Here is a 25,967-nt window from a genome sequence, read left to right as displayed (position 1 = left end):
GCCTCCCAAAGTGCTGGGATTACAGGCTTGAGCCACCGCGCCTGGCCTCTTCTCCTTTTTTCTTTCTCTTTCTCCCTCCTCCTCAAGTTGAACTACTTATTGTCTCTGTTGAGGCCCATTCAGCTCTAAATTGTGATCTACCCCAATGAACAATTTTTTTTTTTTTTTTTGGAGACAAAGTCTCATTCCATCACCTAGGCTGGAGTGCAGTGGGGCAGTCTTGGCTCACTGCAACCTCCACCTCCCAGATTCAAGCAATTCTTATGCCTCAGCCTCCCAAGTAGCTGGAAGGCCACCATGCCTGGCTAATTTTTGTACTTTAAGTAGAGACAGAGTTCTGCCATATTGTCCAAGTTGGTCTTGAGCTCCTGACCTCAAGTGATCCACCTACCTTGGTCTCCTGAAGTGTTGGGATTACAGGCATGAGCCACTGCACCTCACCCCAGTAAACTTCTTATCAATACAATTAAATTCTCCCAACTGGCAAAATTGCTCAGCACCTTCTCAGCAACCCTTAAAATAGCACCAAGAGCAAAGAGTCAAGTAATCACAGGATCCTGGCCAGGCGCTGTGGCTCACGCCTGTAATCCAAGCACTTTGGGAGGCAGACGCAGGTGGATCACTTGAGGTCAGAAGTTCGAGACCAGCCTGACCAATGTGGTGAAACCCCATCTCTAGTTAAAAAAAAAAAAAAAAATTAGCTGGGTGTGGTGGTACACACATGTAATCCCAGCTACTTGGGAGGAGGAGGAAGGAGAATTGCTCAGACCAAGGAGGCTGAGGTTGTAGCAGTGAGCCGAGATCGCGTCATTGCACTCCAGCCTGGGCAAAAGAGTGAGACTCCGTCTCAAAAAACAAAACAAAAAAAACCCCTGAATACATGTGTGTCAAATAATTATGACAGTTCATCTCATGTCTTGCATTTACGGTGGGTTTGGTGAAAATACTAAAAATTTTTTCCCCATGAACTCAGCAGATCACCATATGACATAGCTGAATAATAAACCTTGTGCCCAGAAAGGTTCTAGTAGTTGACTTAAATTCAGTAATTTAGGAGCTGCAGGCATGAGAAACCACCATTCTGCAGTTAGGTTCCTCCTGTACCTTTTCAGTTGTGTGGTGAGTGTGGATGAAGCACTGTGATTTGAGGGTCAGGAACTCTGCTTAGATGGCAGTTAGATAATAAGATACACACAATAGTGGCTGTCTGCATTCTGCCTGGAACAGCCTTAGTTTTTAGCCATTGGGGCCCAGAAGGCACACTGGGGACTAGAGCCCCAGGCCACCTGACCTCTTCAGTGAGAGAATCTTTTCTTTTCCCCACAAGGAAAAATCTTTTCAAAGCAGCACAATAAAAATTAGAAGTTAGTTTTTGCCAAGTTATAAAGTTGTTTCTTGTGATACATGTGACTATTTAGATGGTTCTAGAATATAGAAGCATCTGGTAACTGACGTGTATACCTTGGTTTTACCCCAGGGAGAATGATATCTATCTGTATATGTCTATCTCAGTCAAGAAGAAAGTTATCTACCATTTTTGTAACATTAATGACTTAATTTACTAGTCAAAATATACTTGCTCTCTTCTGAAGCTGGCAATACGCCATTTATAATGAAAAAGTCTAGACTACCTTTTATGCCTAGATGTAGTTGATGCCTTCAGTGGGTTCAGGTTTCCTGATTTTTTGAAAGAACCTTCAATGATCTGTTTATTCCCGACTTTAAAAACATTTAAGGCCGGGTGTGGTGGCTCACACCTGTAATCCCAGCACTTTGGGAGGCCCAGGTAGGTGGATCACCTAAGGTCAAGAGTTTGAGACCAGCCTGGCCAACACAGCAAAACTCATCTCTACTAAAAATACAAAAATTAGCTGGGGGTGGTGGCATGTGCCTTTAATCCCAGGTACTCAGGAGGCCGAGGCAGGGCCGAGGCAGGAGAATTGCTTGAACCCAGGAGATGGAGGTTGCAGTAAGCCAAGATCACACCACTGCACTCCAGCCTGGGCAACAAGAACAAAAGTCCATTTCAAAAAAAAAAAAATTAAAGCTGTTTTGAAAGAATCTGTAGTTGGTTGACTCTTCTGCAACTCCAACTTTTTCTAACAAATATACACCATAAATATTAAAATTTATCAGCTGTTGTCTTCCTTTAGAAATAACCACAATATTTTAGGGCCCTTAATCCACGTTCCCTTAAGGAAAAAGGGCAGGAGGAAAGCACAGCATTAGGGGTCTGTCATCAAGGCATTGGCAAAGTAAGTGTGCATGTGCCAGCTGTCACCCTCTGAAGCTTATGAAAAGAATGCTCTCTGACATAGAAATCACATAGAAATATCCCAAGACATGGTATTTAAAAAGAAGCCACAGAGCAATGTACAGAACCCCAATTATGCTTTTAACGAAGGTACCGAACATGAATACATGTGTTTGTAAACATATAGAAAGGACTGGTCCATTTGTAGAAGTATGGCAGTGAGCAGCAGTTCGGGGAAGGGCCTTGGAGGGTTGGTGATGGTGCCAGAGCAGCCACTTGCTACTTTCTGCATGACTGATCTTTTACAATAGAGTTCATTCATGTGCTGGAGAAGGTAGGACAGGGATAGAGGACTGAAGTGAGAAACCGAGAATCATTCTGGGCCCTAGAATGTCAGTGAGCCCTCTGCTTGCCCGGGTCTGCCTTCCAGGTCCTAGCCCTCAGTGACCTTTTTGGTGCTAGAACTGTCTCCCACTCCACCCCCGTTTTTCTATTTAAGTCAAGAATTGAGAGTAGATTTGCAAATAAAGCAGTATATAAGCCGGAAACGACCACACCAAGCAACTAGAAAGAGACCATTTTATGCCTGTTTTTCTTTCCCACCTGGGGTAAACTCAGGGCCATTGGAACAGAATCTGAGCAAAGAACCTGTGTGACACTGGGAAATGTGGGGACCTCTTTCTTTTTGTTTTTCATTTTGTTGTGCACTGGGGAGTTAGAAAGGGATGTATTATTAGGTGTATGTTTATGAAATCTGGGCTATATCCTCTCTACTAATTTATTATTTTCTCTTCTCCAAATAGAACACACACAAAAAAAATGAATACAAAACAAAACAAACCCAGAAAATAGAACACAACAATTTGGATGAATATACAATAAGTTAAAAGTTTCCAGATACGAGAGAATACATATGTATACTCATATATACTTACATAAAATTTTTAAATAGGCAGAATTAATCTATGGTGTTAGAAGTCTGCAAGGGGTAGGGAGGCAGTAACTACTAGAAGCAAGTACTGGTGGGGCTTCTGGGGCCCTGGTGTTTTCTAGTTCTGGATCTGGATGAGTGTGTTTACCTTGTGAAAATTCACTGAGATTTATGCTCAAGATTTGGGCACGTTTTCTTGTGTATTAAAATAAAGATCAAGAATGAAAAAGAGGCTGGGTACAGTAGCTCATGCCTGTAATCCCAGCACTTTGGGAGGCCAGTGCGGCAGATCACTTGAGGTCAGAGTTCAAAACCAGCCTGGCCAACATGGTGAAACCCCATCTCTGCTAAAAATACAAAAATTAGCCAGGCGTGATGGTGCACGCCTGTAATCCCAGCTACTAAGGAGGCTGAGGCACAAGAATCGCTTGAACCCTGGAGGCACAGGTTGCAGTGAGCCAAGATGGCTCAACTATACTCCAGCCTGTGTGGCAGAGCAAGACTCTGTCTCAAAAAAAAAAAAAAAAAAAGATGAAAAAGAGAGAAACTCTCCCGAAATAGTGTGGTAGAGTGGGCAGATTAGAAAGTAATTCTCTTTTTTTGGTTTATCACCACCCCTGCCTCTTTGCCCCAAATCAGATCATAAACCACAAAGTCAGGGACCACTATTTTCTCAGGGACTAGCTTATAATAGGTACTGAGTGTGACTGGTAGAATTTAATACTCAGGATAGTTTGTGAATCGTTTAGAGATATTTGTCCACTGCTTCTTAAAATGGTTTTAAATACTTCACATTTTAGAGGGTGAAGTAAAAAAGGTATATATTTCTAATGTCTCTTCCACTGTGATTTGGAAACATTAGCCAAGGCAAGAAGCCCACTTGCTTCTCTCTTGCTGCTTAGCTATTCTAAACTGTTAATAACCTTATGGGTTAAACTTAACCAAGAGTTTGACAAAATGTTTTTTGTTTTTCTATTTTTCACTAGTAGATGGCACATGAAGTTCCTTTGGAAACTTGTGACCTTTTTCCCCACTGCACCTGTCTCAAAGGAAAATGTGTGCAGGTGGTGGTGGTGCGGGGCGGAGAGGGGGAGGATTATGTGTGTTGCAGGTTTGCTGCTTGTGCTGGGGCTTTACTCAGAAGTTTATAGCTAGTAATGCTGAGTAGAAGAGATGGGTGTTGCTTTGCTAAAAGATGTATCGTATAGACTGATTCCTTTTCCCAAACCTGCCCCTTTTCAACTTTCAGAGCACTAGACAAACTGAATGGATTTCAATTAGAGAATTTCACCTTGAAAGTAGCCTACATCCCTGATGAAATGGCCGCCCAGCAAAACCCCTTGCAACAGCCCCGAGGTCGCCGGGGGCTTGGGCAGAGGGGCTCCTCAAGGCAGGGGTCTCCAGGATCTGTGTCCAAGCAGAAACCATGTGATTTGCCTCTGCGCCTGCTGGTTCCCACCCAATTTGTTGGAGCCATCATAGGAAAAGAAGGTGCCACCATTCGGAACATCACCAAACAGACCCAGTCTAAGTGAGTGTGCTGAGTGTATGGTGGGTGTTCAGGAGAATTCCCCTTGGAATCTTAGCAGTGTGTCGTTCTGGTACTTGGTGCCCTTCTGAACGCAGCCATGAGGCCTCCTTGTACAGTACTTGGGAAATGTGTAAAAATCTTGCAGTATCTTGGTGTTCATTTCATGTAAATCTGGAGCTAATCCTCAATCTCAAATGGAACCTCAGATTTTCACACATGAATGGAAAACAAATGGTACCTAATCCTCTTCTGGTTGGGGAGGCTTTGGAAGACAGGCAGCTTCTAGGTTGTTCTCTGTCCCACCCCTTACCCCCCACCTCCCCTCATTGCTTTTAGAAGTAATGTTCTGGGTCCAATCCGTTTTATTTGTGGCCTCAATACAGAGATGGTTTTCCAGTCTTGCCTTACTCGAATCGCTCATCTTATTTGTCCAAATTTTTCCTGTGATTAAGCCATGTGATTAGAATGGCTTTTTCTTCTGGATATTTTTTGATGTTTTTAATTGGTGGGCTTTTAAGGGATTGGAAGATTCCCATCCAAATGTTGGAGCTAATTATCATGAGCAGAAAGCAGGAACTATTTGTTTTCATTTACTACTGTAGCCCCAGGGCCAAGGCCAGGGCCTTGCTGCGTAGAAGGATCTTCTATTTGTCAAATGACTAAAATGACTACATGTGAATTATGCTTGAAGCCCTTCACGTGTATCTAAGATACTTCTCAGTCCTCATGCATTATATGTTAGTTGTTTTGCTTTAGAAACCATGCTGTTGTACAGTATGTGGATATTTTTTGACCCAGAGAAGCTTGGTGACAAGCTCTGCCCCCCACACCTAGCTCCATAACGTGCTACAGGGCACATCTCTGGGCCTGTTACTACCGTTTTTCCTGAAGAACCTGTGAATGTGCTGGGAAGAAGAGGTTATATCCAGAAATACCATCCTGCAAGCCTTGGGCCAGCTACAGAAATGACAAGATTATTTTGCCTTTTAAATTTAGAAAGGAGAGTGATTTTTTTTTAATGTGATCCGACGAAATAAGCTTAATCTTTCCCTAAAAGTTAGAACTACACCACTGTGTATACTTTGTGTTTGTTCCAGCAAGCCTGAGAGTGCATGCGTATTCATCATAGGCACCATGCCTGCATTGGACTAGCTGACCCATTTCTCATGCAGAACCGAAAAGAACTGTACTAAGTGGTGGTCTATACCCACCTGCTCCCTGCAGTGACATCTGATCCTGCCTTCCCCTGCTTTGAAGCAGGAGATGTTGGGTGCTGGTTACCTGAATGCAAAATTAATGGCCCTGACCTCATCATGTAGGTAGGAGTGGGAAAGACAATTGGACCATAACCTAGTCAATCGGCTTGGCTTTTATCTTAAAATTTAAGGGCTTCTTGCTTCCCTTGATCCACCCTTACCTGCAGAAATTCGTTATATGGCTTCCCTTCCTTGTCATGTAGCAGATTAGAATTGTTCCTTTTTGAGCTATTCATTTCTCTGTCGGATGAAAGAGCTGTGACTTAAATTGAACTGTTTGTTTTACTTAAGGCAGGAAAATGGGGATGGGGAAGGGAAGCAATCTTTGTTATATCTGATGATTCATTTGCAGAGCTCTGCCAGTGGATTTAATTAACTCTTGACATTGAAATTAGTCATTATCAGAACCTCTGTTTCTGGAATGGTCTCAGAGGGCCACTTTAATCTCTAAAGCCACATTCCCTTCTCTCAGGGGATCAGAGTTTAGTAATCCAGGCACAGCGAAAAGGTGGAAATAAACTGCAAAGAGGGATGCTAATGTGTTACTTGGAAGACACGCATCACTGAAAGTGACTGGGGATTGAAACAGCAGCTGGGAAGATGACTCCTAAGATTGGGACTGTTACCTAAGATGCTATTTTTTTATTAGTTATTTTTAGGTAGCCCTTAATTTGTTTCATGCCCTTATTTTTAGTTTTCTTTTACTCTTGAGGTAAATCTTTAGATTTCAACCAAACATTTAGGAAAGTGAAAGCCAAACCTTGATTTTATTGGCATGATCAAGTGGTCACTCTCATGGCCATGAGTTATTTAGGTCTTTAAGTGTTTGAGTGGCCAGAGGAACTCAACAAATACTTAATTTTCCCCAAAACACACATTTTTGAGTAGCTGATTTTCTTTCTTGTACTTTTTAAATAACGGCAGATTTATATTTAATTCAAAACATATAAATATGTAAATTAAAAAGTTACCATTCTTCTCACCCGGGTAGCCATTGGTAAGTTGGGGATGTATCTCTATAGGATTTGTTGCCTGTATCTACTAACATGTGTGACTTTAAAAAAGAAATCATGTCATGATATGAATTGCATTATTTCACTTAAGGACTTTTTACTATGTTGGTACCTGTAGTTTTACCACATTTTCAAAAACATCTGTATGATATGAATATACTGTTACTTAACCATCTCTTCCTATGTTTAACCATCTCTTCCTGCAATTAGATAATTCTAACTTTCTATCTGTCAGAAACGGAACCTTCCCATGCAGTGGTTCTCAACCATAAATGATCATCTCACTGCCCCAACCCCCGTGGACATTTGGCAATGTCTGGAGACATTTTTGGCTGTTAGAGTTGAGAGAGAGGCGTGCTACTGGCATCTAGTAGGTAGAGGCCAGGGATGTTAGTAAATTTCCTACAATGCAGAAGACACCCCACCCACAGCAAAGAATCTGGCCCAAAAAGTCATTAGTGCCAAGGGTAAGAAACATTGCTCTTGGCCCACGTATGAGACTATATCTGTAAATGTTACTAGGAGTAGATGTTACAGGAAGTACAGTTCTTGAGTCACAAGGTGCTCAGTATTTTGCTGAACCAGTTTGCTCTATACTCCTAGCAAAAGTGTTGAGTGTGCCCTGTTACCCATCATCTTGCACATATTTAATTTTTTCTATCTCAATTTTTGTAAGTCTAGAAGAAAATGACATTCTTTTAACTGGCAGACGTATAATTACTAGTGAAATTAAACATCATTTTGAGTTTATCGACCACTTGCTTTTCTTGAAGTAGAATTGCCATCTGTCCAGGTTCCATTCCTATCACTGTTCTTTGCAGACTATCCTCTATCAAGGAGGCAAAATGTGGGAAGAACCTTGCAAAGGGGGAAGCAGATTGGTGAAATCTGCTCATCCAATGAAAGAAAAGTGATATACTGTGCAGAAAAAGCAGTTCAACTTGGCTTGTGGGATTCCAGCTCCTCTCTTGGCATGCCCTCCAGTTCCTATTTGTTTTAGAGCAGATTGAATCCAGGCTCTTTGTCATGAGACATTTGTTCTGTGGCATCTGAAAGGAAGCTGTAAGCACAAACAGCTTGGGTAGAGTGAAAAGATGTCCCTGCTTGGTTGGATTGAGGAAAGAGAAAGGGGAGTGTTCCTAGAATTAAAACTTGCTTCCTAAGGCACTGATGTTGACAGCTTATTGAAAGTTTATGCTCTTGAGGGAAGTGAGTCATCTGCTTTGCCCTGAAGCCCTATGACTTTGCAGTTGATAATTACAGACTCCACTGTGAATACACGCTTACTGCTCTGGTTTTCCTCCCTGCTTGCACCCACTATCAGAATCGATGTCCACCGTAAAGAAAATGCAGGGGCTGCTGAGAAATCAATTACTATCCTCTCTACACCTGAAGGCACCTCTGCGGCTTGTAAGTCTATTCTGGAGATTATGCATAAGGAAGCTCAAGATATAAAATTGTGAGTAAAGAAAATTGTCCTGTGAAAGAGGTTGATATTTGTGCTCTTGTATTTTTGGTATCTCTGACACAATTCTTGGGAATTGCCAACAAACAAAGGGAAATGATACCTGATGAGCTACAGTGGCTAGCACTGTTGGTTTGGTTGTGAAGTGTATGTCTTTTAATATTTAAATATGTTCATTCACATTTGAACATAGGTGAATGGTGATAACGGGGAAGAGAAGTGCAGCTATAGAAGAAGGCATCTTGGGGAACCTAGGACCAGGAAATATCCTGGATTAACCCAAGACAAGAGCCCCAAATCTTGACTCATCCTTTACTCAGAGCTCATTGGAACTCTGTCCTTGTCCTCTGCCTGGCCCCACCTTGGAGCAGCAGGGAGTGTGGAGGTGGGAAGTGCCTAAGTGTCTTCTAAGGCAAACTGGAGATTTATCTGGGTAATGGGGGCAGGAACTCCAAATACTTCTTCCACAGGAACTTTGAGTGAAGGTTGGGTTCTGTGCCATGTTTAGCGTACAGAACAGCGCTGCACTGAAAGCAGAATCCAGAGTAAGGCACTGGAGTTAGTGTGGGGACCTCATCACCAACCTTAACTTATAGAGAACTTTAAATATGTTTTAGTAATATTATATGTGGGCGCCATATTATAAGCATGTAATAAAGTAAAAATTTTTAAAAACAATTATTTTAGTATACAGAAAAATAGGCCGGGTGCAGTGGCTCATGCCTATAATCCCAGCACTTTGGGAGGCGGAGGCAGGCGGATCATGAGGTCAAGAGATCAAGACCATCCTGGCCAACATGGTGAAACCCTGTCTCTACTCAAAATACAAGAATTAGCTGGGCATGGTGGCATGCACCTGTAATCCCAGCCACTTGAGAGGTGGAGGCAGGAGAATGGCTTGAACCCGGGAGGTGGAGGTTGCAGTGAGCGGAGATCGTGCCACTGCACTCCAGCCTGGCGCCAGAGGGAGACTCTGTCTCAAAAAAAAAAAAAAAAAAAAAAAAAAAAAAAAAAAAAAAAGAAAGAAAAAGGAAAAGCTGCAATGACATTTTAAACAGTTATATATATATGACTGGGAAATTCAGAAAGCTACAAAACGAAAAATGAAAGCTCCCCTTCCTGTTCTTATGCCCTTCCCCCAAAGTGTAACCACTGTTGTTTCTTCTGTTTCCTTATATAAATTACGCACATATCTCCAGGTGTATATTTGTACTGGATGGTACTGTTTTCTATTTGTATGTTGTGTTTTGGTAGTAGGGGTTTAGGAATATGGTTTTGAGTAAGAGACTCCATCATGAAGATATTTCCCAAATTGAATAAAAGAAAAACTGTTTTAGAGGTTAACTTCTGTACTTTTTCTCCCCTTCTATTCATGCATTGCTAGAATGCTGGCCAATTGTCAGCAAGTTTTAAGCTGTACCTAACACAGTGCTTCCCAGATGGTAGGTAGGAAGTAAATGTTTAATGAGTGAATATTGTCTTTTTACCCAAGAATAGGTTTACTTACTCTAATTTTATGACCACTTTTTTATTTACAGCACAGAAGAGATCCCCTTGAAGATTTTAGCTCATAATAACTTTGTTGGCCGTCTTATTGGTAAAGAAGGAAGAAATCTTAAAAAAATTGAGCAGGACACAGACACTAAAATCACGATATCTCCGTGAGTGCTCCTTTGCTTTTGAATAAGAAAACTTTCAAACACTCTAAGCTGCCTATTGTGTATTCAGCTTCAGCTGCTTCAGCTAGCCTGTGCTGCTGTACTTACACATGGTTTCTCAAATACAGCCTGCTGCCTGTTAAGTTTCTGACCCGTATTGAAAGCATTATCTGCTTCTGGCAGAAGGAACCAAATGCTTTACATTCATATTTTCTAAATGCAGTCTTAACTATGTTTTATGACGTTTATTCCTAAAGTTGGAATATATAACCCAGTTTATTATCCATTGTCATGTAACGCATTATCCCAACATTTGACAGCTTAAGACAATGAGAACATTAACTGCTCAGCTAGTTTTTGTGGGTTAGGAATGCAGGAGCAGCTTAGCTGGGTCGTTCTGGCTTGGGGTCTCACGATGCTGCTGACAGGTTGATGCTGGCTGTTGACAGAAAGCCTCAGTTCCTCCCACATGGGCTTCTCCACAGAGCTGCTTGAGTGTTCTCAAGACATGGCAGTTGTCAAGATGGAAACTGCAATGTCTTTTATGACATAGCCTCAGAAGTTATACTCTATCATTTTTCTAATGTTGTTTACACAAGTCAGCCCTATTCGGTATGTATGTGTGGGACTACAGATAACTGGGTGGCGGGGAGTCACCATGGAGACAGGCTACCACACCTAGAATCTGTGGATGCTCTGAAATTACGTGGAAAGGTTTTTCTTTTTCTGAGGGTGGCCATTCTTGGTTTCAATCAGAGTACTCAAAAAAGTGGGAAAAAATTGATGAACTGAAGAAGAATGGTAGGGGAAAGACTGCACAGTGTTTGTGTACAAGGAGTTTTCAAAGAAGGTAGCAAGGAAGCAGGAAACTTCTGTTTGGTTGTAAATAAAGGGGAAAAAAGGTGGTAAATACAATAAGTAATACTACTTTGTCTTAAATTTACCCCCAGAAAGGGGAGAGTTTTAAAAGCAAAAAATCTTAAAAGTTATTATAGAAGCAGCTATTTTTAAAACTGTAATACAAAATGCTTGGTAGGGCCAGGTTGAGACTGAATTAGAATTATAGACTTCTTTTTAAAGTAGTCTAAGAGAAATAGTCTTCATTATATAAATGTTTACATTTTTAGCAGGCTTGAGGAAAATGTTAAGGAATAACTTCGCATTCATCTGGCTCAAGGTTAGCCTGTGACACTTCACTAGTAGTGAAAATGAGAACTTCCAGAAGATGCAGGAGATTTGTACCAATAATCCATATCCTCTCAATTTATGTACTTCGTTCTGTTTTCCATGGCGCATGTCTCCCATTGCTCTTCCTCTCAAGGCTGTTGACCAGCATAGGCTTAGGTGTTTTCAGGTATGATTTTCAGTGGCTTTTGAAGGTTCAGTAGGACCTAGGTCCCGCAGGGAATTTCTGAATATTCCTGCCGCTATCTAACGTTTTTGTTGTCTAAATGGCCATGAGTGAACCATTTTAAATTTTAGTCAAGATGGATTGATACTCCTCCAGCCTACTTCAATCTAAATTCTAAAACAACTGGTAAAAACTAAGTTTAGACATGTGAATTCTGGCTTGTGTTTTTGGAATATTTCCATGCTTTTTCCTTGCTTGGTGACCCAAAAAATGCAATTGCACGAGAATGCCAATTATGCCTAGAACTGGTTAGTGCAGAACTAGGAACATACTTATGAAAGGTTATGTACTTAGGGTATTTGGTTTCCTCAAAAACTATACATCTGTTCAGTCATTTCTCAGTTCACTGTTCAATTGTGAAAATGGTTCAACTATGAGCGGTTGAAAAATAAGCTGTGTTTTTAAAACATGGACTTGAATGAACTCTATGTACCCAGTCATCTTTACTTGAGAAGATGGGAGGGCAAGTATTTTCTTTTCTCTTGCAGCTTTACAGTTTTGGATTTATGTCTTTTGGGGCTTACTCATTTCCCATCATGTTTTACCCCACCCACTTTTACATATTACCAGGCTCCACAGTTTGTTTTTAATTGCCATCTGTGGCTGAATTATTAACTGTCTTCCTCCAATTTTCATTCTTTTTCTTTCCCTTCTTTTTCATTCTGCAGATTGCAGGAATTGACGCTGTATAATCCAGAACGCACCATTACAGTTAAAGGCAATGTTGAGACATGTGCCAAAGCTGAGGAAGAGATCATGAAGAAAATCAGGGAGTCTTATGAAAATGATATTGCTTCTATGAATGTTAGTTTTGTTATGAAGGGCATGTCTTTATTTTAACAAATAGTTAAAACAATGTTTTTAACTGCATTAATATTGAATTATTTTGTGGCATTATCATTAGAAGTAGTTCTAGTTGATTTTTAGCACCTCAGCAAGTACCCTGGGATAGTATAGGGAAGATACTGGCTGTGACATTAAGCTTTGCTGTCTCTGTGACTTTAGCAAATTATTTAGTCTTTGAGCCTTAGCTTCCTTCTCTCTGAAGTAAGGCTAGTATCTACCTACAAAGGTTAATATAGTATCTCTCTTACAATGTTAATTTGAGAGAGTTTAATATAGGAGAAATGTTACATGAACTGTATTTGAATCACAACCATTTATGAGCTGCAACTCTGTTCTCTTAGATGGTTTACTCAGTCTCTCTGAGCCTCAGTTTACTCATCTGTAAAATGGGACTACTGCCTACCTTGCATGCTTATTAGGATTACAATAGATATAATGCATATAAAAGTTAATGTTAAGATTACAGGTTTAAAACTTACTTGGTTACCCATATAAACCTTGGAGATACAAGAATTTCAATTGATAAAACAATATGTGTAGTGCATCTGAGGCTATTAAAGCAAATTGCTGACATTCCTTAATCAGTGAAATGGTGCTGAAAATGGAACACTTCAAAAGCCTGTCCTAAATTTTAAAGTAAATTATTTAAAAAAATAATTTGTTTTTCAATTGGGCCAGTCATCTGAAACACAAAACCTGAGACGAGGGAAATATGAAAATACTGCGTTTGTGAGAAGAGCCTAGAATGCTCGCCATTTTACACCCCACGTGACTTCCTGCCAACCTCCTTCAATTCTCACTGCTTGGCTCCAAATGTTCTGGAATCCACTGGGATTAAATCTAACCCCCTTAGGCCTTTTAAAAAGATTTTCAAGTACACTCAAATCTCCCACCGTCTGTATTACATCCTCAACCCTTAAAAAATTAAACAAATTAAAATCCCCTTTAAGGCTCCTATATGCATTCCAATGATATGTTTACTTACAGTAGTTACATGGGGATGGGTCCTGATTTCCAGAGGGCTCAACTTAGAGGCCTCTAGACCCATGGTTGCTAAGTTTTACCCAACGGGTAAAGATCTCTTAATAGCTGGTTTGCTTTTCAATGAACCAATCTTACTTGATTACCTCTTCAACTCTGATACATGACTTTTAGTCTATATTTAGTTTGCCCACAGCATGCAGAATACAGTTGTGTCTAAGCCCTGTACTCATAAGGGAAAGGAAAGCTGCCCTTGAGATATCTTAATGCAGCTATGGACCAAGGAGGGGCAAACCAGCACACAGATTTTAAAATACCAAGGGATATAAACAGATGTAAACGATGTACTCAAGTAAAGTCCCATGGAACATCTGCTTTAAGTTTGAGTTATGCGATGATTTCTTTATTAGATAAGAGATCAACAGTTTGCATACTGTCACTTAAAAATGCTAACTTTCCCTTGAATCTTTTAATTGTTAAATTAAGGGGCCTTTTTACTGTTGCAGCTTCAAGCACATTTAATTCCTGGATTAAATCTGAACGCCTTGGGTCTGTTCCCACCCACTTCAGGGATGCCACCTCCCACCTCAGGGCCCCCTTCAGCCATGACTCCTCCCTACCCGCAGTTTGAGGTAAGATAACTGGCCTTGGCTTTCTTTGTAATTGGGCAAAATCTTAATGTAAACCTAGTCCCCGTGTGATCATCTGTTTAGAGCCAACATACGCTCTCCAGTTCTTGCTAATGGAGCCTTTTTATTTGGCCCTTTGTGGAGTAGACATGGGATTATTTTGAAGCTTTTGGATAGTAGGGTTGTCAACATGTGTTTTCAAATATCACAGGAAAAGTTTGGGACTTTGAGATGGCAGGGGAAGAAACTTAGTAATTGTTTTTATTTTAAATTTTTTTTCTTTTTTCTTTTTTTTTCTAAGTTCTGGGATACATGTGCAGAATGTGCAGGTTTGTTACATAGGTATACATGTGCTATGGTGGTTGTTTAAAATTTTTTTGAGACAGAGTCTCACTCTTTCGCCCAGGCTAGAATGCAGTGGTACAATCTTGACTAACTGCAACCTTCACCTCCCGGGTTCAAACGATTCTCATGCCTCAGCCTCCTGAGTAACTGGAATTACAGGTGTGTGCCACACCGCACCTGGCTACTTTTTTTGTATTTTTAGTAGAGACAGGTTTCACCATGCTGTTTGGGCTGATCTAAAACTCCTGGCCTCCAGTGGTCTGCCTGCCTCGGCCTCTCAAAGTGCTGGGGTTACAGGCATGAGCTACCATGTGGCCAGTAATTATTAAATACTAAAGGAAAAGATTTTTTAAAGGCTTCTTTCGTCTTTGTCACCTGGAAGTCAATGGCTTTGCAAGGTCAGGAGTGACTTGTGTGTGTTTTCCATGTTGAGTGTTTGCACTTTTTTAAACCAATGAGATAAGATAGTTTTGTGCACAATTATATTGTTTGTGCGTGTGCATATGTTAAACAGCTCTTTATTTTGTAAAGAGGCATGTTATATAAGAAATAAATGGGGAGGCTGAGGCAGGAGAATGGCGGGAACCCGGGAGGCGGAGCTTGCAGTGAGCTAAGATCCGGCCACCGCACTCCAGCCTGGGTGACAGAGCCAGACTCCGTCTCAAAAAAAAAAAAAAGAAAGAAAGAAATCTTAGGCCAGGTGCCATGGCTCACACCTGTAATTCCAGCACTTTGAGAGGCCGAGGCAGGAGGATCATCCGAGGTCAGGAGTTCAAGACCAGCCTGGCCAACATGATGAAACCCCGTCTCTACTAAAAATACAAAAAATTAGCCGGAGTGGTGGCAGGTGCCTGTAATCCCAGCTACTTGGGAGGCTGAGGCAGGAGAATTGCTTGAACCCAGGAGGCAGAGGTTGCAGTGAGCCGAGATTACGACATTGCACTCCAGCCTGGGCGACACAGCGAAACTCCATCTGGAAAAAATAATAATAAGAAGAAACCTTTTATACTTGCTTTTTAAGAATAGCAGTTTCCTTGAGGTCAGAAATAGAAGACTAGTGATGGTATGAAAATAATCGCAGCATAGCAGACAGCTGGTAGAATAAATTATTTTGAAAGTAGTTAATAATTCAGTTGTATTATCCATGATAATTGGAGGTATTCATGTGACATTCTTGGATCTTCCTTCATGAATTTGTTTTTACATCTCTCCCTTTTTGTTTGGCTCTCTTATTTAATATTAATATTTTGAGTGATACCTCTTACACCAATTTAGGAGAATGTCTAGGTGGAACAGGTTGGAGATTCCATTGTATCACTACCTAGAATAACTATGTAGAGTAAAATGACATTGAAATTGTACAGAAAATACAGATGACTCAGATTGTGCCCCTTTTATCCCTTTAAAAATGAAAATTTCCTTTTCCCATCCTTGAACCCACCAAACTGATAGGGGTTCTAAGCAGTTGCCCTCTTGTCATGTTTGTTTCTGCCTATACTGTCAGCAGCATCTTGTCCTTCCTGCAATTCACCTGCCATTTCTAGTATGTTTTGGCCTGGAAATCATGTAACAGACAGAGGGATAGCCATCAAAATTTCAGCTACAAGTGAAGTGTGCATAGATTCATTACACGTCCCCTGAAGTGGCTGGCATGTTTGTACCTTGATGCTAAAGGGGACTGGTGGAAAGAACCCTAAAGTCAGAGCCCCGGTCTGGCCCACTGCCTCTGACACAATTTTGTGCCACTGAAGGTCAGACTCCTTGGCTCTGGATTTGTTTTCTCACGTGTGTAATGAAAAAAAAAAACTGAACTAGAAGCTTTGTGTCTAAAGACTTTAAGTCACACATTTCTAGTTTCTATAGAATTAAATAATATGAACGGTTTAAGGAGGAATAGGGGAGTATGAGCCTAAAATAGGAATCTGAGAGTACATCTAGAGACTTAACTTTGAACATGTCCACTAGTTTATGTGTGTCATAGGATTGGTTTAGGGCAGGTGTGTCCCCAGCACTTCTGTGTAAAATGACACTTACTAAAAGGTACAATGAGCTGATCATGTGAAGTACCTCTGCTAGGAAAGCTCGTATCTAACCCACATTTCTGCTCGTTCCCCTAAATTAGCTTTCTCTCTGGGTGGGTTGCTTAACCTCTCTGTTCCTTTCATTCCCAGTTTGTAAATTGAGGTGTCCCTTTAACTCTTTTTCTCTCCATACTGGTGACACGTTCCAATCAACAAAGCTTTTCACATTACAAGTGGTCACAGAATAGAACATTCTTGGACATCAGTCTTTTACACTTACATGGATGCTTCAGTAGCCAAAATTCCTAAAGTGAACTTGTAGGTAACTATTTTTAAAATATTTAGATAAGACTGCATATTCTCTGGAATTAGTCATTTTTCTGATACAGTTCTGTGTATCAGGTTCCTATGTTAGAAAAATTAAGAATGCTTTGAGAGAAGTGAGATCATATTAAGAACTTGTATTTCTCAAGCACTTCTACAGTCTTATATGTCTGAATGACTTAAATCAGTGGCAGTTTTGTTTTAAGAATGGGAGGAGGTGGTCAGTGATGTTTACTTAATGAAAGTTGGGCCAAGAGTAAATGTAAGGAAGATGTCACTGGAATAGGTCATCTTGCTTCTCCTGAGTCATTAAGCTAAATCAAATAGGTGCAATTAGAAGCAGCAAATGAGAACAGAATTGCAGAAGCTGCCAACAGTAAAAACACTGCAACAGGGCAAGAGCTGCAAACATGTAACAGTCTGGTGGTTTCAAGGACAGGCAAAGGAAATTCGCATTCTTAAAGGAATACAATATGGACAGTCTTAGCAATCTGTGTTCTTTGCAGAATTCCAGTGGATATTTTATTCTACATGTATTCCAGGCAGTGATACAGTGGAATCCTCAAATTTATAACTGAATGTTTTCCTAAATCATTTACCCAAATTTTATCTTTCCCTAAACCATATATTACTGTTTTTATTTCTTATTTTACATTCATTGGCAATCTGTAAAGTTCAGCATTAATTATTCCCTGCCTTAAGGGGAAAGAAATGTTTTTCCTATAATTAAATTATAATTACCCCAGACAATTTGAATTAAAATCCCCAGGGGTGAGGCATAGGTATCAATTTCGAAAGCTCCCTAGATGACTCCAATGTGTAGCCAAGGCTAACAACAACTGTTTAATTAGTTAAGAACCTATGGCCCACTTAAATAAATAAAAATCGCAGTGGGAGCAAGCGGAAGCTCAGAAATGTATAGTTTTATAAAAGTCATCAGGAGTATTTTGCTACCCATTTATTGTCGAGAACTGTTCTTTTCAAGAGATGGGGTCTCACTCTGTTGCCCAGGCTGGACTTGAACTCCTGGGTGCAAGTGATCCTCCCACCTCTGACTCCCAAGTAGCTGGGACTACAGGTACACTCCATCATGCCCAGCTAAGAACTACTGTTCTACAAAGAATGTTTACTAGTCTTTGGAGGGTCGTTTCAATGCTGGAAAGAACATTTTCTATCAGTACCAATTGCAAGGGAGAAAAAGTTTAGGATAAGCACAAATACATGCTAGTTGTGCATATCCCTTTTTCTACCTTGTTCTATGCTTTAAAGAGTGAAAAAAACTCACCTTTCTCTCTGGACCACCTGCCATCCCAACTCGTAGGAAATATCATGCCAAAAACCTCTGTGGGATGTTGCCGTATGTCTGTTTTTACCCTTCTAACTGTATTTTGGCATATGACCTGTATCAGGATTAGGTTTGGGTATGTATTGTTACAAGAAAAAAAATGGCTTAGATTAGTTTTTCTTTTTCATGACAACAGTTCAAGGGTAGACAATCCAAGACTGGAAGTGGTTCCACCATATCCTTCAGGACTGGTGCTTCTATCTGCCTTGTGTGCCATTCCCTGGCCCAGGATAACTGCTCAAGCTCCAACTATTGGGTCTGTTTCTAGCCAACAAGAAGGATAAAGGATTGCTGGGTGTGGTGGCAGACACCTGTAGTCCCAGCTACTGGGGAGGCTGAGGTGGGACGATTGCTTGAGCCCAGGAATTTGAGTCCAGCCTGGTGAGACCTCATTTCAAACTGAAGGATAAAAGGTCAAAATTGGCAGCATCCTTATTTAAGGACACTGCCTGAGGATAGCTTTTCATACTTCTGTTGGCCTCACGTTGGCCAGAACATACCACTGGCTGTGTCTAGCTGCAAGAGAAGCTGGGAAACAATCCCTATGTGGGGGCAGCAATGTGTCCATTAAACACAGGGTCTATTACTAGAGGAAAATACATGTTGGGGACAGCTATTTGTCTGCTTCACTGGGTTTGGCACTATTGCCTGTTAAAGGAGCCTCCCAGAGCCTGGAAGAGAGGAAGCAAACTTTTAAGTTCTCTTAAAAAGCAGAATCTAAATTCTGGAGGAGAAAATTCCATATTCCAGAATCCCATTCCTGTGGTTATTTTCATCTAAATAAAGAGAAAACACCATTTTTCAGAAAATCATATTGTCCCTGGATACAATTTAGATACAGTTAGAGTAAATTCTACTTTCAAACAGCTGACAGGCAATCTTCTGGCTTAATGTTTAGGGGAACAATTCTTTAACAAGTGTTGTTTGAGTATATAACTTCAAGTTGCGGGTGGTAGGGGGTGGTTGCAAGTACTTAGTTGGAATAGCCTCACCTTCACTATTTTTAGACTTTGTTCTTTTTCTAAACCCAGATCACTAATATTTATCTATTTTGTGTACCTAGTGGTCACCACTTTTTGAAATACAAATAAGCTATTGTTTTTAAAGGCAATAAATCTCCCAAAGCTTTACCAGTTTCTTTGCTTATTATTGCTTCTTTTTTTTTTTTTCTTTTGGAGACAGAGTCTTGCTCTGTCACCCAGGGTGGAGTGTGGTGTTGCAATCTCGGTTCACTGCAAACTCCACCTCCTGGGTTCAAGTGATTCTCGTGCCTCAGCCTCATGAGTAGCTGGGATTACAAGCACGCACCACCATGCCTGGCTAATTTTTGTATTTTTAGTAGAGACAGCGTTTTACCATGTTTGCCAGGCTGGTCTTGAATTCGTGACCTCAAGTGATCCTCCCACTTCGGCCTCCCAAAGTACTGGGATTACAGATGTGAGCCACTGCAGCCAGCCTATTCTTTAGCAAGAAAAGTGAAGCCAAAAAGAAGCAATGATAATGACCAGGTGTTGCAGTGGGCCGAGGAGGTGGAGGTTGCAATGAGCCGGGATCATGCTTCTGCACTCCCGCCTGGGTGACTAAGCAAGACTGTCTCAAAAAAAAAAAAAAAAAAATACTATTTTATGTTTGTGAGGGTCTATGATGTTATTTAAAAAAAAACTGGGTTAGAAAGTTAAAGATCAACAGGCATTTTGCTCTCAGCACTTTTAAACTGTTCCTGAAGTGCATTCTGGTATCTATACTTGCTGATGAGGAGGTTGCAATGAGCCGGGATCATGCTTCTGCACTCCCGCCTGGGTGACTAAGCAAGTCTCAAAAAAAAAAAAAAAAAAATACTATTTTATGTTTGTGAGGGTCTATGATGTTATTTAAAAAAAAACTGGGTTAGAAAGTTAAAGATCGACAGGCATTTTGCTCTCAGCACTTTTAAACTGTTCCTGAAGTGCATTCTGGTATCTATACTTGCTGATGAGAAGCTTGCTGTTCCTTTGAAGCTATCACAGATTATGTACTAAGATCATGTTTATCCTTGATGTCCTGTAGGTTAACAGTGAACTTCCGCTTTTATTTTAAATGTATATTGCCTGTCAAGAAGTAGGTTTTGATGGCTAAATATTTCAAAGAATCTGTTTTTTCTTTTTTTTTTTAATATATACTACTTACTTTTTCTTTCAGAATTGTTTCATTTCTCTACTCATGTTTTCTCATTCCTGCTTTGTAGCATGAAAGTAGAAATGATGCATCTCTTTGGATAAATCCCTTGCCTCTATTCCATTCTAGAACTGCCCACTAGTTCCCCCACAATATTCTCTTCTTCCCAGAACCTGCCAGGTTGAGTCCCCCTAGAGCCAAAGAGTTGGTTCTTCCAACAGACAAAAAGTCTCTAGTTCCTGCCTAGCAGCTGGCTCATGCAGTACTTAACTGGCAAACTTCGAGTTTATAAATGACAGGAAACGCGCCTTTCAGAAATGCTCAAACAGTAGGGAAGAAGGAATTGGCAGCTAGTGAAGCAGAGCAAGCAAGAGCTGGAATTGGCATAGTGCATGTCGCCTTAGCTGGATGGTCTTGGCAGCATGCAGTTGGGTTGGCAGAAGTAAGCCCACGGGCTGCTGGCTTCATAGTTTTGATAGCCTCTTTGGAGTCTTCTCAGAAGTCTCCAGAATGATAGTGTAACCTTAAAATGGCTAGCTTTCTGCTTATGAAAGAGGCAAGAGAGATGAGCACTTTTTTAGACTTAAGGTACTCTAAGAAACAAAGGGCGAGGCGCAGTGGCTTATGCCTGTAATCCCAGCACTTTGGGAGGCCAAGGTGAGAGGATTGCTTGAGACCAGGCTGGGCAACTCTTTTGTCGAGACTCTGTCTCGACAAAAAAAAGACTTCTTTAGATTAGCCAGGGGTGGTGGCCTGTGCCTTTCTCAGCTACTTGGGAGGCTGAGGTGGGAAGTGAGGTCAAGGCTGCAGTGAGCCATGATTGAGCCACTGCACTCTAGCCTGGGTGACAGAGTGAGACCCTGTGGGAAAAAAAAAAAATTACGAGTTGGAGGCAATTTTTTAAATCAGATGACTGTTTCAGGGAGTCTCTTAATCTTTCTCACGATGGGTGCAACTCTTGTCAGTAAACAGTTTCTAAGTAAGTAACTTACCGTGCACATTTATTATCTCCGAGAAGCCTCGGTTATCTAGTTACGGCAAAAAACTTTTCTTTGCCTTTTTTGTTTGTTTGTTAGGGACTTCAATATTTTGTTCAGGTCATGGAGTTGAGTAAACTTAGTTTCAGTTCCAGACCAAAATCCATTTAAAAAAAAACAAAAAACCCAGGGATATCTATTTTACAAGCCAAAGGGAAACGCTGGCATCCTTCCAGGTTCCTGGTAGGCCGGTCGTGTTGGCTGGCATACATGTCTCCATGCCTTTGTGATGTCTTAAATTTTCTTCCCCACAAAGTAAATACACTTAACCTTACTATTTGCTCATACTTAATGTTTTCACGATAGATGATTAGGAATTACTCATTGGCAGACTTCACCAGTTATGCAAACTTTCAGTTGAGCAGCTTTGTTCTTCTGTTATTTCAAGCCATAGTTCAGAGTCTGCCAAGAAGTCCAAAGGAAGTTTTGCTGATAGGCATTTGGCAGAAATCCATTGGGAAGCAGCTTATGTCCTGTGAACATCCTTCGGTCCCGAAGAATGTATCCAAGAAAAGGTTCAGACAACGCAACTAGACCTTAACTTAAATGGAAGGAATGTGTAACGAGACTGGGTAACGCTAATGCGCCTTTTCCAACCTAGGTCTCATAGACTTAAATTCACAGGTGAAAAAAGCTTATTATAATCTTTGCTTTGCCTGCTGAGTTTTGCAAGTAAAAATTTAAATTATCTGCTTATTTGGGGTGTCCAAATCCTGACACAGGCTTGTTCTAGGATAGGCTTATTGTAGTCTCGATTTCTTCTTTTTTTTTTTTTTTGAGACAGTCTCGCTGTGTTGCCCAGACTGGAGTGCAGTGTCATGCATGATCTTGGCTCACTGTAACCTCCATGTCCCAGATTCAAGCGATTCTCCTGCCTCAGCCTCCTGAGCAGCTGGAATTACAGGCACGTGCCCAGCTAAATTTTGTACTTTTAGTAGAGATGGGGTTTCACCATATCAGCCCAGCTGGTCTCGAACTCCTGACTGCAAGGGATCTGCCCACCTCAGCCTTCCAAAGTTCTGGGATTACAGGCATGAGCCACAGCGCACGGCTCATGGTTTATTCTGAGTCCCACATAAGAATGAATTGTACCAGAGAGCCAATTTAATGATTGGCAAAAGTTGACAGCATATTTATGTGAGCTGCCTTACATTCCCAGAGGAAAATTTTCTTGAAAAGTAATATTTGGTTAAGAAGATGCTTTGTGGATAGGAAATTGGAGCAAAGGGAATTGGACGACATCCAGAAATGTCTTCACCAAGCCTCAGACATCTGATGAGTCAACTTTTCTTTAAGACATGATTGCCAACAGCACACATCATTGTCCGTCATTCTAGGGCAGCATCTCCTGGTGTGGAAAAACACTTAGTTTGCTTCTAACTCTGCTGCTTCTATTTGACAAATTCTCTTGCTTCTGATTTCATTCCAGGATAGGACATTTTAAAGTCTACACATGGATTCTTCATGTATGTGCCCTTTTTTTCTGTTACATTTTGGTCCTTTTGACCCTTTTCTGCTGGCCACCATTCCTTTTCCAAAGCTTCACACAACATTTCTCTTAAGTTTATGCTTAATCTTCATTTTGGGTTTGTTATTTCTCATCAGCAAAACAAGAACATGGACAGCCCTTCATCACTATGTCAGAAAGATAACTTTGTTTTTGTTTCTCACAGCAGCAGCCTTGGACGTGTTCCAGGCTAAGACACATGCATGTTTAGGCCAGGCTTTCACTCTGAGGAGGATGCTGCTACATGAGTGTTCTCTGGGGATATTGAGGAGTTGCTCTCTGAAACCAGTACCAGGAGTAGTCATTTTTAATAAGTAAATGAATCGTTTTTGTCTCATAGTCATGGGAAATCATGCAACTAACTTTTTAAAAAATTAGCTGTGAGGAAGCTTAAAGCCAAATGTGTATAACAGCATTTTTGGCTTCATCTTATCTTGAGTGTTCAGGTCCCTATGCTCTTATTTTTTCACCTCCTTTGTTTTATCTTTCCAGATTATGTGTATTTTATAAGCAGCATAAAATTCTTTTTGGAACAAGGCCCAGGAAACAAATAATTACAGTCATGACGAAATACTGTGGGGTAAATCTGGGAAAGTTACACATTAGGTTTAGTTTGATCATTGAAAAGGTCTTTATCACTACCAGCCTCCCCCAAGTATATTGTTCAGAAGAACATAATATGGACGTTGTTAGTGAGATAAAATATTTAGATCCCACCCTTAATTTTTTTAAAAATGGTCAAGATTAACTTAATGGTCTTGATACAATGATGAAGTAATGCTAACATTGAGCACAGTTTATAGTCAGTGCTGGCATTAATTCAATTGGTCTATCCAGTTATAAAATAAAAAAGGCCATAAAGGGATAAATGACATATGGTAATTGTGTGACACACTGGGGGCTGTGAGTTACATAGTATCTTCCAAAGAGAGATGCTGTTCTTCTGACTTAAATAGTGAAGAATGAAATAATTTTATTTTGTGTTCTTTGTTGATGAAGAGAAACAGAAGTGGTCTGGCCAAGCCGTGCAAGACAGGCCCTAACACAAATCTCCACATAATAGTTTAGTAGGAAGGCAAGTCCTCCTCTGATGTATGTGTTCTAAAACTGCTAAATAGCCACAAGGGAGATTTCATTTAACAGCTATATTAATACTTGCAGTGTGTTACATTATCCTAGAAAACATGAGGTATGCCAGAGAACTTTGCCAAGTTGTAAACAATATGGTACAAATTTAGTACATCTGTTTATACAGGTGCTGAAGAAACAAATAATTAGAGATGGGTGGGTGATTAGAGATGATGAATTGAATTTTGGGTTGACTCTTACATAAATAAGAGGTATATGATGGGGGTTGAAGATATAAAGGAAGGAATAGAGTTTAAATGATTTTCATTTGTAGGAAGCTAGTTGATATGGTGTGGCTGTATCCCCACCCAAATCTCATCTTGAATTGTAATTCCCACTGGTCAGTGGGAGGTGATTGGATCATGGGGGCAGATCCAAGGGGGAACTCTTGCTGTTCTTGTGATAGTGAGTTCTCATGAAGTCTAAGGGTTTAAAAGTGTGACACTTGCCCCATCCCTTACTCCGTCTCTCTCCCTCCTGCTGCCAAGTAAGACGTGCCTTGTTTCCCCTTTGTCTTCCGCCATGATTGTAAGTTTTCTGAGGCCTCCCCAGCCATGTGGAACTGAGTCAATTAAACTTTTTATTTATTTATTTATTTATTTTCCTCTGAGACAGTTTCACTCTGTCGCCCATGCTGGAGTGCAGTGGTGCAGTCTCAGCTCATTGCAACCTCTGCCTCCCAGGTTCAAGCAGTTCTCCTGCCTCAGCCTCCCGAGTAGCTGGGACTACAGGCACACGCCACCATGCCCAGCTAATTTTTGTATTTTCAGTAGAGATGGGGTTTCACCATGTTGCCCACATTGGTCTCAGACTTCTGACCTCAGGTGATCCACCCACCATGGCCTCCCGAAGTACTAGGATTACAGGTGTCAGTCACCATGACCAGCTAAACTCCTTTATAAATTACCCATTCTTGGGTAGTTTGTTCATTCTTTTTTGTTTTGGTTTGGTTTGGTTTGGTTTTTGAGACGAAGTCTCGCTCTGTCTCATCTGTACACACCCACCTTATGCAGGTTTAAGATACTTTGCAACTTAAAAGTTTCAATTCCTTTGTCTTCACCTGACAGTTATTTTGCTTTATCTGAAGGTGCTTTATAAAGATTTTCAGAAAGTTCAGTTTTCTGTTTTTCACTAATTCATGTAACGATGCAATCAGATCTTTAAACATAAACTTCTGTGTCTTGGTACAAATAGTTCTAAGAATTTATGTAGTAGAACGTCTGAGTCAAAGAGCACAAACTTTTAAAATTGACAGACAACGCCAAATCATCATGATACCACATGTATTTTATGTCAATAAATTTATTAAAGGAAGGAATCATTTTAGTATAAATCATGCCTTTCACTTTTATGAAAAAGCAGCCGGGCACAGTGGCTCACGCCTGTTAATTCCAGCACTTTGGGAGGCTGAGGTGGGCGGATCACTTGAGGTCATGAGTTCAAGACCAGCCTGGCCAACATGGTGAAACCCCATCTCTACTAAAAAATACAAAAATTAGCTGGGCGTGGTGGCATGCGCCTGTAATTACAGCTATCCGGGAGGCTGAGGCAGGAGAATAGCTTGAACTTGGAAGGCGGAGGTTGCAGTTGCAGTGAGTCGAGATTGTACCACTGCACTGCAGCCTGGGCAAAAGAACAAGGCTCTGCCTCAAAACAAGAAAAAGCAACGTACGATTCTAGACCATATGCCTAGTATATATTAGTCCAGTTTCACACCGCTATAAAGAACTACCTGAGTAATTCCAGCACTCTGGGAGGCCAAGGTGGGCAGATCACCTGAGGTCAGGAGTTCAAGACCAGCCCGGCCAACATTGCTTGCTTTCAGTTGTTGCTTTCAGTTCTTAATCTTCAGTCTACCCCTATTTTTCAAAATAAAAATAACAGACTGTCTCTGGATGCCCTTTTTAGCGTTTTGATCATCAAAGGTTTAAGCTTTTGCCAACTACGCAAAAGAAATTTCTTTTGACTCACAGGAAGTCATACCAAGGTCAGTGTGAGAGGACAGGGGAAGGCAGCCCCTTGAGTGACAGTTCTAGTGGGTACTTTTCTTTAGAGCTTTCATGTATATTTTTGACAGCTCTGGAGATATATGTGTGTGTGTGTGTGTGTGTGTGTGTGTGTGTGTGTGTGT

The 25,967-nt window shown here is 40.8% G+C and overlaps 1 protein-coding gene across 4 annotated transcripts in view; it reads left to right on the top strand.

The window, feature by feature from the left end:
• The window catches only part of IGF2BP3 (insulin-like growth factor 2 mRNA binding protein 3), a 163,976-nt gene that overhangs the window by 124,180 nt on the left and 13,829 nt on the right, over positions 1-25,967 (top strand). For 2 of the 4 annotated variants that reach the window (XM_011944194.1, XM_011944193.1), the window contains exons 6-10: positions 4,435-4,716; positions 8,310-8,444; positions 9,989-10,111; positions 12,188-12,323; positions 13,853-13,978. In XM_011944194.1, coding sequence (XP_011799584.1) covers positions 4,435-4,716; positions 8,310-8,444; positions 9,989-10,111; positions 12,188-12,323; positions 13,853-13,978 — 802 coding nt within the window. Of the gene's footprint in view, positions 1-4,434; positions 4,717-8,309; positions 8,445-9,988; positions 10,112-12,187; positions 12,328-12,481; positions 12,491-13,852; positions 13,979-21,532; positions 21,571-25,967 lie in introns of all 4 variants that reach the window. The other 2 variants (XM_011944195.1, XM_011944196.1) reach the window with 2 other exon arrangements.

The sequence above is a fragment of the Colobus angolensis genome, unplaced genomic scaffold (genome assembly GCF_000951035.1).
Source record: "Colobus angolensis palliatus isolate OR3802 unplaced genomic scaffold, Cang.pa_1.0 Scaffold229, whole genome shotgun sequence".
NCBI classification, from domain to species: domain Eukaryota; kingdom Metazoa; phylum Chordata; class Mammalia; order Primates; family Cercopithecidae; genus Colobus; species Colobus angolensis.
Note: the sequence above shows the minus strand (reverse complement) of the source record. Positions and strands in the feature narration are given on the sequence as shown.